Consider the following 14,305-nt stretch of genomic DNA (forward strand, 5'->3'; position numbering starts at 1 on the left):
TTCAATGTGAACTGAATTGAATTTTCCCACCATCCTTAATCAGGGCTTGTTATTTCATTAAGGAACCCCAAACCCCTTCCTTCTCTCTCCCCTCCTCTGCCATTCTGTCTACCCTCAGAGACGGAGAATAGGGGTCCACTTGTCCCCATCCCACCCCCCGATGTGACATGAGGCTGTGTTGCCAGAGCAGAAACGTGTGCTGTTTGAGCCGGTCTATTTTGGGCTGTTGTCAGGAACAGGAGAGGAGGCTGCTTTCCCTCCTACAAACACATGCCAAGCGCTGCTATTTTGGAGCTGGCGAAGCAGCAGGGACCTCCTCCTCCCCAGTCCTCCTCCTCCTCTTCAGTTTCTGGGGTGCCAGAAATGTAAGGAGGGAAGAAGAAGGGCTGACGCTTTAACCCACTGAACCCCAAACCCAGTCCAGCCTGGGGGGTGGGGTGGGGAACTGGGGCATCCCTGCAGCCCTAAACCATTTTATGAATTTATATACAGTCATACCTCTTGTTACGTTGGGTTCAGGTTATGTCTTTTCAGGTGGCAACCCAGAAGTACTGGAAAGGGTTACTTCCGGGTTTCGCTGCATGCGCAGATGCGCAAAATGACATCACGCACATGTGCAGAAGCAGTGAATTGCGACCTGCGCATGCGCAGACTCGGGTTGCGTTCCTATCAGGTTGTGAACGGGGCTCCGGAACGGATCCCGTTCGCAGCCAGAGGTACCACTGTAGTGCATTATAACACACACACACACCAACTCTTCGCCCAAAAAAGGCTCCCAGAACAGCTTGCATACAATCAGTTGAAACAAGGCAGTCTCTGCCCCCTCTCACGCCTACGTTCTAAAAGACAAGGGGCAAAAGGAAAGAAGGAAGCGGAGGGCAGAGGAGAAAAGGCAAGATCAGGCACCAGCTCTTTAAGCTCTTTCAAGTCCAACGCTCTCTGTCTGCAGCAGAGATGCCCCACAGGGGCACCGATCCGATCAGGGAGGTTTGCAGTAGAACTAGAAGGAAGAAGCCCTCGTCGCCCTGCTTCTTTTGCCTTAATTTCTGTTACCCAGGGCTATGCTGCCTCTGCCCATGGAGCCCCTATTCTGCCATCATGGTCAATAGCCATTAATAGGTGACAGCCGCCAAGACTTTGTCCAATCCAAGGCAACCAAAACAACATTGCTGGGCAGTTTCAGTGAGCTCCCTCTGGTCAGGATTCTAGTCAGCTATATGAGAATAGACCTAGATATACAATTCTGGGTCCTTCTGGCCTCCCCCCACTCTCCTCTGTGCCTGATCTGGTATGGGGAGGGGGGTTTTCTGGAGCAGAGTTGCTTTCCAAGACAGGCATAATCTACAGTCATACCTCATGTTACGGACATTTCAGGTTACGTGTTTTCAGGTTGCAGGCCGCGGGAAACCCAGAAGAATGGGTTACTTCTGGGTTTCACCACTCACACATGCACAGAAGCACAAAATCGTGCTGGTGCCTGCGCAGACGCGGTGCTTCAGGATGCGAACGCTGCAGGTTGTAGACATGCCTCCATCACGGATTACGTCCGCAACTCGAGGTTCCACTGTACGCCAATAGAACTATAGTAAAGGTAAAGGGACCCCTGACCATTAGGTCCAGTCATGACCTACTCGGGGGTTGCGGTGCTCATCTTGCTTTATTGGCCAAGGGAGCCGGTGTACAGCTTCCGGGTCATGTGGCCAGCATGACTTAGCCGCTTCTGGCAAACCAGAGCAGCGCACAGAAATGACATTTACCTTCCCGCCGGAGCGGTACCTATTTATCTACTTGCACTTTGACTTGCTTTCGAACTGCTAGGTTGGCAGGAGCAGGGACCGAGCAACGGGAGCTCACCCCGTTACGGGGATTCGAACTGCAGACCTTCTGATTGGCAAATCCTAGGCTCTGTGGTTTAACCCACAGCGCCACCCGTGTCCCAGTAGAACTATATAGCTGCATTATTAGACCTGTAACTTTAAGAACTGGCACCCGACCTTGATATTCCCCTCCTCCCTCCCCATCCCTCTTTGCTCATGTGTTGTGCCCACTCTGAGAGCCTTCTTGGCTGGAGAGCAGGCGATAAATGCTTCAGATGCTATGTCCTGATCCTTGAGCTTGAACCCGGGACCTTCTGCACCCACAGCACATGCTCTACCAGGAGCGCGGAATGAAGGCTGTCATCAAGCGCAATGCTTCCAAGCCACCTTTTCTCCCTGTGTCTCGCCTCCTTACAGGCAGGTCTCTGAAGCCACGCAGCAAGCAGAGAGCTCTTAGTGGCTGTCTGCAGTTTCAGCAGGCAGCCTTTATCCAGAACAACCAAGTTCTGCTTTTCCCAAGTTGGGAACATGGGAAATTGCCTTATATTGAGTCTGACCGCTGGTCTATTTAGCGCAATATTGCCTGCACTGATGGACAGTGGCTCTCCTAGGGTTTCAGCCGGGGGGTGGCATGTATTCCCTGCCCACCTGGAGATTGAAAAGCAGATACGCCTTGCCTTACCTATGTCAGAAGTGCAAAATGCAGAGATGAAGTTTGCCCTCCCTGCTTTTCCATTCTCTCTTTCCCCACCCCCTGACCAATGCCCACATGACCTCTGTCCCTCTGCTGGGTGCCAGCTGGATCCCTTCCAGGCCCTCTGGGCAGGATTCTGTGTTCCAGGCCCAACAGACTGCCAAGGTGCTGCTGCTGCTGCTGCTGGGGACTTGCCAAGCTTGGTTACTCCCCTGGCTGCTACATTGCCATGTGTGGGGCACCACATGTACAGGAAATGGGACTTTGGCTTCCCGGGATTTTGCCCTCCTGAACACAAGGTCAACTGAGTGCTTTGCAGACACCTCCATGGGAGGGCAAGGAGTTGATGCAACGCTTTGGGTGGCTCTCTCTGCTGTATGTTCCTCTCTTGTTTTTCTTCTGCCAAAGGCCTCCTTTTGCCTTCCCTGTCTTACTGTTTGCTTAAAGCGGTTTTTGCAAAGCGGTTCTCCAGCCAACAAATGTGTACAAAAACCCACCTGCTAATTTAAAATGTGCACGAGGATGCATATGTTCATAAAAAATGCTTTCTATTAGGGGAAATTGCTTTGAAAAAATATGTATACAGTACATGTATTAGACAAAGTTTCATGCCGAAATGTGTGTGTGTGTGTGTGTGTGTGTGTGTGTGTGTGTGTGTGTCTGTGTCTGTGTGTGTATTCGAGTAAAATGGTGACAGAGTTTTATTCGTTCGTTCCCTTTTTCTCTCCTTAGCCTTTTCCCCTTGTGTGCTGTTGTTGTTTTTTAAGATTGTACATAAGCCATTCTGGGAGCCTTTTTTTGGCTGAATAGCAGGATGCAAATGCTCAGAAAAAAATGTAATTAACAAATCTGCACTAAAACGCCTCATGGGTTTTTATGAGGATTTTTTGCAAACTACTGTGGAGAACTGAATTTAAGACGAGAGAAGTGAGAAACTGCGATTGACAGATTCTCTCACCCGTACTTCTTACAAACGACATTATGAGCATATACGCACCATTAGACAGTCCTGAATTTGTTTGTTTGTTTGTTTGTTTTTGTTTGTTTGCCTGCTTATTTAATATTTAATTTGTCTGCCGCACCTTTCTCCCAAGTAGGAGAGCCAGTGTAGTATAACGGTTAGAGTGTCAGACTAGGACCTGGGAGACAGGGCTCCAATCCCACATTCAGCCATGAAGCTCACTGGGTGACCTTGGGCCAGTCACTGTCTCTCAGCCTGACCTACCTCACAGGGTTGCTGTGAGGATAAAATGTGGGTGTGGGAGAGAACCATATTATGCCACTTTAAGATCCTTGGAGAAAAGTTGGGATACATACACAGTTATAAGCAGTGCTTTTTTCTGGGGGTACGCAGGGGTACACATACCCCTAAACATTTTGTGAATCTTTGTACTTTTGTCCATTTACTGGATTTATTTTTCCTGATTTGAACTATAAAATGGTGGTTTTCTTGAGTCAAAATGAGAGTACCCCTAAACATGTTTTTTAGGGGGGGAAAGCACTGGTAATAAGTAAATACAGTAAGTTTGCATTTATTCATTCAGCCTTTTGGATTCATTTAATAGGTGAGGGGAAACTCAGGGCCATGCTGGAAGTCCAGGGCCCCCCCAGTTCTAAATGAGACAGAGTCTGATTGCCTTAACTTGCTTTTGGAAAGGGAAAGCTCTTTGCACATGCACAGAAGCGCCATCTCTGTCTGTTCTCCACTACCCTTCGCTATGACTTCCATATTCTAGGACTGAGCCTGAATGCTTGAGATCTCTTGGCGGAGCCCAAGATATTAATACCCACATCTACTACAGAGACTTTGATTCTGTGATAGCAGAAATTTCCCACAGGCTTTGTCAGCTGCTGCTAGAGTTGGCACTCATTCATTTCTGGCGCTGAGAGTAGGGGAAAGCAGGGCACTGGCTTTGCTTTGTAGGCTCTGTTTCTTGACCTCCACCACCTCCACTATCCCCCCAGTAGGTAACCTTCTCCTTAAGCCTTGCTCCTGCTCAGCAAGTATTGACAAGGGATGTGTCAGGGGTTTGAGGTTCCCTGCAAGCTGTGGGTTTAATGGCCTGAAATCTTTATGCCCGTGATCCCAAATCTTTGGGAGTTTGAACCCCCTTTCTCTTTTGCCTTTGTTTGTTTCCCCCGCCCCAACCCTTGGATTTGGCTGTGTTTGCATATCCACCCGACCTGGAGTTACCACATTCTCACAACCAATGCATGTTCTTCTCTCTTGACAGAATTCCAAAACTGTGCAGGGCCTGACCGGCCTCCGGAACCTCGGCAACACTGTGAGTCCACTCCTCTCTCTTTCCATCCCTGTCCCCCCTCCACTTGGGTATATCTGCACTGGGGCGGGAAAACTGAGCCCACATTCACACTGTGAAAGGTACCAGTTTAAACAGTCCCATGGCGTTCCCCCCAAAGAATTATGGGAGATGTAGTTTATTAAGGGCCCTGAGATTCCCATCACAGGGGAGCTACAATTCCCTGAGTTCCCTGGGAAGAGAAACTGATTGTTAAACCACACTAGTAATTGTAGCTCTGTCAGGGTGAGGACGGGACAGGGAGGTCTCCTAACAATTCACAACACCCTTAAGAAACTGTAGCTCCCAGTAATTATTTGGGGAAAGCCATGGACCTGTTTAAAGTGGTATGATTCTGCTCTAAGGGTATGGTATGATTGCAGCCTGAGATCTGCTGACAGGCCTCTGCGTGATTTGAGTAGACCAGAAAAGGGGCTTCTGACGCTTAGTGTCTTAAGAACAGCAAGATCCTGAAAGCTTAAACTACAAATTGCTGGGGGGGGGGCAGACTCTTGGGATGGGGTGAACCAGAAGTGGGTTTGCACGTGAAAGGATCACACACTCCTGGGCTGAGCCTACGCTCTGCGGCACACCCTGTTCCTTAATTCTTAGTTTATGTATACCCAGTTAGGTCACTCATTTGCCCTTGGCTCCTATTGGCGAGCTGTGTGGCATTTCAGCATAATAAAAACCAGATATATGGGTTATTTGCATTGCACTTGCAGTGATAGATCCAGACCACCCCTTCAGTTTGCCCACACTTCCTTACCCCCACCTGGGAACACTGCTATTTAATGCTCAGTTGGAGCAAATGACAATCTGGGTCTTCCCCGGATTGCCATTTGTTCTGATCTATCACTAAAGAGTGGGTTTACGCTGGAAAAGGAGCAGAGCAAAGGGAAAACTTTGTTGTTCCTCCTCTTCCTCCTCACTTTATTTCAGCTATTGCCCCATAATGCAGATGGCAGGACTGAGGCAGAGCTAGAGTGGCTTGTTGAAGCCCACCTCGTAGTGAGATCGCGGCGGAAGCAAGATTCAAAGGGAGAGCTCTCCGATTCATATAGCTGAGCCTCTGAATCGCAAGTCCGAACCAAAGCTCTCTGAAATGAACAATTTAAAAAGCAGCGCAAGGTTAAACCCAGTCTCTGGGCTGGTCAAGCACAGAGATCACCCTGGTCTCATTGCTGGGCACTGCTGCTGCTGCTACCTCCTTGCCAAATTCACACTGTTTGGCCCGCCTTGACCGCACCACCATGCAGCTACCTCTCAGATCCTCGCACATCAGGCTCCTGGAGCCCCAGGGTGATAGCATGCATGCGCTAGTTTGTATGGCATAATTACCGCCATTGTGATTCGCATGCCGCTTCCTTGTGTATAAAGGGTAAAGGGACCCCTGACCATTAGGTCCAGTCATGACCGACTCTGGGGTTGCGGTGCTCATCTCGCTTTATTGGCCAAGGGACCTGGCGTACAGCTTCCAGGTCATGTGGCCAGCATGGCTAAGCCGCTTTTGGCGAACCAGAGCAGCGCACAGAAATGCCGTTTACCTTCCCGCCGGAACGGCACCTATTTATCTACTTGCACTTTGACGTGCTTTCAAACTGCTAGGTTGGCAGGAGCAGGGACCGAGCAATGGGAGCTCATCCCATCGCGGGGATTCGAACCGCCGACCTTCTGATCGGCAAGCCCTAGGCCCTGTGGTTTAACCCACAGCGCCACCCGTGTCCCATCCTTGTGTATAGAATCATAGAATTGTAGAGTTGGAAAGGGACTGTGAGAATCACCTAAGCCAACCCCTGCAATGCAGGAATATGCAGCTGTCCCCACACGGGGATCGAACCTGCAGCAACCTTGGTATTATCAGCGCCACCCTCTAACCAACTGAGCTGTCTAGGCACTGCATGTACGCACACACACAAAATGTAAGAAGAGCCTGCTAGATCCAGCCAGTGGCCCATCTAATCCAGAATCCTGTTCTCACAATGGCCAACCAGATGCTCTAAGGGAAAGCCTGCAAGGTGCCATAAGAAAGCTGCAGAGATAGTGCAGGGTAGTGCGCACCCTGGAAATGATCTCTTTCAGCTTCTGCCTTCTGGAAGAAGGTACAGGGTTATAAAGACTAGGACTAGCCGCCTGAGAAACAGTTTCTATCCGAATGCAATTTTGGTTTTAAACGCAGTGTAAGGTAGTCTCTATGGGAGTATATTGTATTTAATTATGGGGTATCAGAGTTTTAAAGGGACGCGGGTGGCGCTGTGGGTTAAACCACAGAGCCTAGGACTTGCCAATCAAAAGGTCGGCGGTTCGAATCCCCGCAACGGGGTGAGCTCCCGTTGCTCGGTCTCAGCTCCTGCCATCCTAGCAGTTCGAAAGCACGTCAAGTGCAAGTAGATAAATAGGTACTGCTCCGGCAGGAAGGTAAACGGTGTTTCCGTGCGCTGCTCTGGTTCGCCAGAAGTGGCTTGGTCATGCTGGCCACATGACCCGGAAGCTGTACGCTGGCTCCCTCGGGCCAATAAAGCGAGATGAGCGCTGCAACCCCAGAGTGGGCCACGACTGGACCTAATGGTCAGGGGTCCCTGTACCTTTTTATCAGAGTTTTTAGGGGGCTAACCAGGCTGGGATAGCTGGGATAGCAGGCTTGTTAGTTTTTGAATGTCTGATGTAGATTTTTTTCAATTTCGTTGTTCTGTATGTGACAATGACAATAAAGATTATCATATCGTAAGCAGGGCCTGAGCGCAACAGCGCTGTTCCCCACACGTGAGCCCCAGCAACGGGCATTCAGAGGCCACATTGCCTCTGGCACTGTAATGAGAACATAGCATGTGGGAAAGTTGTGCACACACAACGCCAGCTGAGCCAAGGCAGCCCAGCGGTCACGGCTGAATTAGTGGTGTGGCACTTCTCTGTGCCCGGTGGGTGGGTACCCCGCCAACGCAGGAAATTTCGACAGCTCTTTCCACCGCTGTTTGTCCCTCAGTTCCCCTTTGCTGTGGTGGGAATCCCCTGCCCTCAGGAAGTGTGTCACCCTCCCACCCCACCAAGCCTCAACCGCTCACGCCCAAACTCATGAAATTCAATGCTCTTTTAGGTTTAACATGCAATGCTTGTTTAGAGTTGTTTCTAAGTGCAGGCGCAAACACCTACATGTTGAATTCGGAGGAGCATTTAACCTCACAAGGCCTAGTCTGGGCCTGAGCAGCTGAGGTTTGCCCATCCGATAGGTTTCCACACCTGAGCCTTTCAGGAAGAACATTCTTTTCTCAAGGCAGTTCACATGATGTATGAAAGCGCAACGTCAAATGGCAATAAATGCGTTTTTGAAAATGTTCCCCGTGGATAAAACTAGAAAGAAAACATTAAAAATGCAACCGCCACACTATCAGATCCCTAGTCACATTTAGGTAAAGTGATAACTGTTAAGGCCCATTTGGAAATATTTGGAAATATAAGGGCCTGTCTTACATGAATTTTTTTTATTCCACAGCCTCGCCATCTCAGACACCCACACGCTATGCACACAGAACATTTATGACACTTGAACAGAGAATCCTGGGATCTGTAGTTTACCCCTCTGAAGGTTATAGCACCCTTAAGAAACTATTGTTCCCAGAAGTCTTTGGGGGAAGCCATGTGCTTTTAGTGTACAGTATCGTGTGGATGTGATCACAGATATCTTAGTGCAGATGGACCTATACAGATTTTGGTGCTGGCCTCAAACTCAGGGAGTGTGGTGGTGGTAGAGGACAGGGGCAGAGGGGCAAGGCTGACTGCTAACAGAATCACAGCAGACATGGAGGGGAGTTTTAACCCTTTCCCCCCTGCTGCAGTCCTGGGGGGGAAACACCTCCTCTGAAGCTGCTGTTTGCTACACTGGGAGCAGGAGAGAGAATCCACCCACTAGGACAGATGATAGCTTTCTTTCCCATTCAAACAGCACCTGCAGAAGAGGGTTTTTATTAGCCAGGATCACAGCAGGTGGAGGGAGGAAGAATTAAGTTATCAGTCCAGTTAATGACCAGCTCAGCCTCACCTTTGCATTTAAAAGCAATGCAGATTTGTATCTCCTTACCCCAGAAGGAGGACGCGGGTGGCGCTGTGGGTTAAACCACAGAGCCTAGGACTTGCCAATCAGAAGGTCGGCAGTTTGAATCCCCGCAACGGGGTGAGATCCCATTGCTCAGTCCCTGCTCCTGCCAACCTAGCAGTTCAAAAGCACGTCAAAGTGCAGGTAGATAAATAGGTACCACTCTGGCAGGAAGGTAAATGGCGTTTTCGTGTGCTGCTCTGGTTCGCCAGAAGCGGCTTAGTCATGCTGGCCACATGACCCAGAAGCTGTACGCCGGCTCCCTCAGCCAATAAAGCGAGATGAGCACCACAACCCCAGAGTCGGCCACAACTGGACCTAATGGTCAGAGGTCCCTTTACCTTTACCCCAGAAGGAGGAATTTTGGTTGAAAGACACACACATCGCAAAAAAAAGGACTCCAGACAATTATATGAAATATAATTAGTAGTATACTTTTCAGCCATTAAAGGACCCTGGCCCCAAGGGAGCTTTAGCAATAATAAAACATACATTGTCTATGCTTGGGAACTCCCTCCTGAGGGAAGCAAGCTCATCTGTTCCACCATCTCTTTAATGGCCTTTTTGTATGTATATATATTTTTTAAAGAACCCTTTCCTTTTTGGGAAGGCATTTAGACTGCAAACAGCTGGGGTTCCTTTACTGACCTGATTCTAACATTCTCTTGTATTTTCTTACGGTTCTTACTGCTGCTGGATTATGCCAGTTCCTGCCTTCTGTTTTGGGTGCTTTGGCTTGTAAAATTGCAAGCGATATGTTAAAAAGGTTTAATTTATGGTTTCATTTCTGTTAGCCACCTAACAGAGCTCTTGGTGATGAACGGCAAGATGTATAAATGTTTTACATACCTGAATAAAGTTCTCAGTACGGAAAATCGCTTGCAAATATGTGTATAGTAGGCAGAATTGCATACCAGAATGCACACATTAAGACGAATGGGCACTAAAATGCAGACAGATATTTATGATATTGGGGGGGGGTCACGATCTGATGCAGAAATGTGGCCAACTGAATTTGAAATTAGAAAAAGGGGAAAGGAAAAGAAAGTTGACCTATTTGTCCTTACACTTCATGCATGTTCATTTGTTTGCCTCCTGTAGTGTTTTATGAACTCAATCCTGCAGTGTCTGAGCAACACCAAAGAGCTCCGAGATTACTGTTTGCAGAACCAGTACGTCCATGACCTGAACAACAAAAGCCGCATGCAGATGGCCCTCATGGCTGGTAAGGACCGTGACATTTCACACACAGGGCGAGCAGCCTTACACCAATTAGGCCCTTGGTCCGTTCGGCTCCATATTGTCAACACTGACTGGCAGCTGCTCTCTCCCCAGAGGTTTCAAACCAGGGTCTTTGCCGGGGGCAGATTTGACTTTAAGCCCCCCCCCCCCCCCGAGAAGGGTGGGTTGGTTCTTGAGGCAGAAGGAAAATCAGTGCTTCCTCCGCAGCTGAACAAAAAGAGAAGCAAGCCTCAAAACGATACAGAAATACAACAATAAGGAACTCTGATGAAACACTAAATGGCTTTTCTGAGTTTCAGTTTTACCCTCTTCGTTTTTCTGTCTCCTCTGCAGCAGGAGATAAACTCCAGTCACGTGTGGTGGACTTGATGAGTCTCCTGAATGCATTTCCTGCCTACCCAGGAGTGTCAAAATGGGGGTGGACAGCCAGGCATCTGACGGGGGGGGGGGGGGGGGCATCTCTCGCTAATGTGAGATCTCCATCTGAGACCCAGGAGAGCTGCTGCCAGCCGGAGTAGACAATAGTGAGCTCAGTGGGACCAATAGTTGGACCTCTGTTTATCTATGGGCTCCTCCCAGATGACCTATTCACTGGCCAGTCATCTTGATTTGCTTGCACAAAGCTTACACAGAGGTTAGACTATATCCTGACATGTTATGCATTCGCTCTAATTTGTTTTCGGGATTACGGGCGGTATATTGCAATGAGCCTTTGTCCCACATTCATCCTGATTTGTTTGTAGGGTTTTATGCATCTTCCCATGAGTCATTTGTTCATCTCGCACTTTCCCCTCTCACCTTCCAAACAGCAGTCTGATCCTTTTTTTGCAAAGTGAATTCATTAGACTTGAGCGCGCGAGAGAGAGAGAGAGAGAGAGAGAGGCCATTTTAATCCACTTTAATTGTGCAAACCTAAATTTCCAGCGTGCACGTGATTCTCTTCCATGAAATAGTCCGGAGGCAGCCTAAATATAATCATTTATAATATATTGCATTTATATCCCAACCTTTTTCTCCAATGAGCTCCCTCCCCCTCGCTCTCCATTTAACCCCCACAACCATCCTGCGAGGTAGGCTGGGCTGAGAGAGGCAGCCCAAGGTCACCCAATCAAGTTCATGGTCAAGTGGGGATTTGAACCCTGCTCTCCCAGCCCTCTAACCACTACATCACACTGTCTCTCCATATCATTGCAACTATAGTACTGCACAACCTGGGAACCACTTATCCATATTATATGACCTCTTGGGTTTGTTTGTTTTCCAGTTCACCACCTGCCTCTGTTTTCACTCTCCCAGCTGGAATTGTCCATCCAATTTTGGCATAGGGAAATTGTTGCTGGCACAGTTGTTCAGAATAGACTTTAGGATTTTGTGAAATAGATTCCATGGCAAAGCCATTGCCCTTCTCTGACAAGCCTAACCTTCAAGTATTTTCTCTCTTTCTGCCCCCTACCTCCCCAATCGCCCTCTCCCCTCCACTGTCCAGAGTTTGCCAAGCTCATCCAGGCATTGTGGACGTCATCCCCCAATGAATCCGTGAGTCCTTCTGAATTCAAGACACAGATTCAAAGATACGCGCCCCGCTTTGTGGGTTACAAGTAAGAAATGTTACCACCTGCTCATTTTCCAATGGGCAAAATTATTTGTTGGGTTGCAGGGGGTTGGCTGATTAGTGGTCTCCAGATGTAGCCCTCTGGTCCTTTTTATTGTGCATTCATGATGCTTTGTGCACGCGATGGTATCAGGGTAGTTATACGTAATCCCACGTTCAATATTGTCTGTGCCTGCAAAAGGTTTTCGAGCGGCTATCCTGGTTCATTTTCAATTGGTGATTGTCCCATTACTTCTGGCTGAAATCCTGGAACCTACCACAAATGTTCCTAATTTTATTGTGCTGTAGAGCAGGACCACCCTTTCAAGTGGCAATAACACACAAGCATTGGGGAAACCATGAAATAATAAAGCGGAATGGTGTGCAGACGTTCCAGTATAAATTGACCGCTAATGCAGTATTAATGTGTCAGTGGCATGTTGCAGAATACACCTGCAAAAAAACCCAACCTCAGATATGCCTTTAGCTTGCACCAAGCTTTGGGCTCCTTTATACCCACCCACCCAAAATAACCTGGTGCAGAGTTAGAGTGAGATTCATTTACCGTAGTAGGAATTGCTTCAGTGCAGACATAGCTAGTGTCAGCTGATGTGAAAGGCAGCGGGTGGATGTTTGCAAGGTAGGATCACAAGCTTAGGAACCATGGCATTTAACCCTGCCTGCACCATCCAGTTCTTCCTGCAAAAGGCCTCTGTTTGCCCTGAAATTGGTCTCAGAAGCTGGCTAGGAAGCTGACTAGCCAAGTGGGACTTAGGTTTCCAGCTCTCATGATCCTGTCTGGAAGACCTTACCTGCAGCTCTGGTGGGGATTAGTTAACGCTTACCTTTCTCTTCTTTGCAGCCAGCAAGACGCACAGGAGTTCCTGCGGTTTCTCCTTGATGGGCTCCACAGTGAGGTGAACCGAGTGCTGGTGCGGCCCAAAGGCAACCAAGACAACCTAGACCATCTCACGTGAGTCGCAGTAGAGTGTGAACTGGGAAGAGCAGGCAGAGAAGGGGGGTGGGCATTGGATCGCGGGTGGCGCTGGCTCCTAAAATGAATTATATTATTAGGGAAAGTTGCTTGCAGAAATGTATATATTGATCAAAACTGCATGGAAAGGGGCTTTTAAAAGAAAATAAAAGCTGCCAACTGATGTGGAAAATGTGGCTTCAGATTGGAAAAATGAGAAATTGTAACTAGGATATGGTGCCTGGCTTTGCTTTGCTTTTTCTCCATCGCAATCCCTGTTTTCATTTTGTGTCGTGCCTATTAGATAGTAAGCTTGAAGGCAGGGAATGTCTTATTATGGACACTTGTGAAGTGCTCTGGGAGCAGTTGGCTGTTTGTTTGTTTTTGCCAAAGAACAGGATAAAATTATACTTTAAGATACAGTGGTACCTCGGGTTACAGACGCATCAGATTACAGACTCCACTAACCCAGAATTAGTACCTTGGCTTAAGAACTTTGCTTCAGGATGAGAACAGAAATCGCGCGGCTGCAGCGCGGCTGCAGCAGGAGGCCCCATTAACTAAAGTGGTACCTCAGGTTAAGAACAGTTTCATGTTAAGAACAGACCTCCGGAACAAATTAAGTTCTTAACCAGAGGTACCACTGTACACAGTTGCCCCCACACCTCCTAAATGTATATTTACACCAGTCCTGTAGCGTAGGGTAGGGTGAGAGTGACTAGCCCAAGGTTCCCCCATGAGCTTTAGGGATTTAAGCTTCCCCAGTTGTAATCCAGCACTCCACACACCCCTGCAGTCTCTCATGTGAGTTCCCTTTGACCCTGGAAGAGCCTTGGATAGACTTTTTCTATCTCCTTTTTTGCAGCGATGATGAAAAGGGCAGGCAGATGTGGATGAAATACCTGGCAAGAGAAGACAGCCGGATTGGGGGTAAGTCTTTGCCAGGAGAGCAGGGCAGGGGGGAACCTGTGGCCCTCCAGCAGCAGCTCCCAGCATCTGAAAGGCCAAAATTTTCCCCACCTGTGACTTAAAGTGCAGCCCATGAGACTCCAGAACCATTACAGGATGAACTGGGAGTTAGGAGAAGGCATCAGGATCCCAGGTACGGGTGGTGGTGATTTCAGCTCAGAATTCTGAATGAGACAGGTGCCTTGTCCTGGCATTCCATGACTCAGCACATTCCCCACAGCATCAAGCATTGCACTAACTGTGTGATTTCAGTTAACATTTTTAATTATTTTTAGATCTTACACCACATCTCTGCACCATGTGTTCAAAGCAGCGTCCTACCACTTCAAGCAGTCTTGGCTTCCCCAGAGAATCCTGGGAACTGTAGTTTTTTGAGGGTTCTGAGCATTGTTAAAGGTAAAGGGACCCCTGACCATTAGGTCCAGTCATGACCGACTCTGGAGTTGCGGCGCTCATCTCGCTTTATTGGCCGAGGGAGCCGGCGTACAGCTTCCGGGTCATGTGGCCAGCATGACTAAGCTGCTTCTGGCAAACCAGAGCAGCGCACGGAAACACCGTTTACCTTCCCACCAGAGCGGTACCTATTTATCTACTTGCACGTGCTTTTGAACTGCTAGGTTGGCAGGAGC

The 14,305-nt window shown here is 48.5% G+C and overlaps 1 protein-coding gene across 7 annotated transcripts in view; it reads left to right on the top strand.

Annotated features, from left to right (window-relative positions):
* USP2 (ubiquitin specific peptidase 2) overlaps positions 1 to 14,305 on the top strand; it is an 83,166-nt gene that overhangs the window by 59,921 nt on the left and 8,940 nt on the right. For all 7 annotated transcript variants that reach the window (XM_083588678.1, XM_083588677.1, XM_083588680.1 and 4 more), the window contains 5 exons: positions 4,746 to 4,796; positions 10,003 to 10,126; positions 11,630 to 11,741; positions 12,597 to 12,707; positions 13,573 to 13,637. In XM_083588678.1, coding sequence (XP_083444804.1) covers positions 4,746 to 4,796; positions 10,003 to 10,126; positions 11,630 to 11,741; positions 12,597 to 12,707; positions 13,573 to 13,637 — 463 coding nt within the window. The remainder of the gene's footprint in view (positions 1 to 4,745; positions 4,797 to 10,002; positions 10,127 to 11,629; positions 11,742 to 12,596; positions 12,708 to 13,572; positions 13,638 to 14,305) is intronic.

The sequence above is a fragment of the Podarcis filfolensis genome (genome assembly GCF_964270895.1).
Source record: "Podarcis filfolensis genome assembly, chromosome: 15".
NCBI classification, from domain to species: Eukaryota; Metazoa; Chordata; class Lepidosauria; order Squamata; family Lacertidae; genus Podarcis; species Podarcis filfolensis.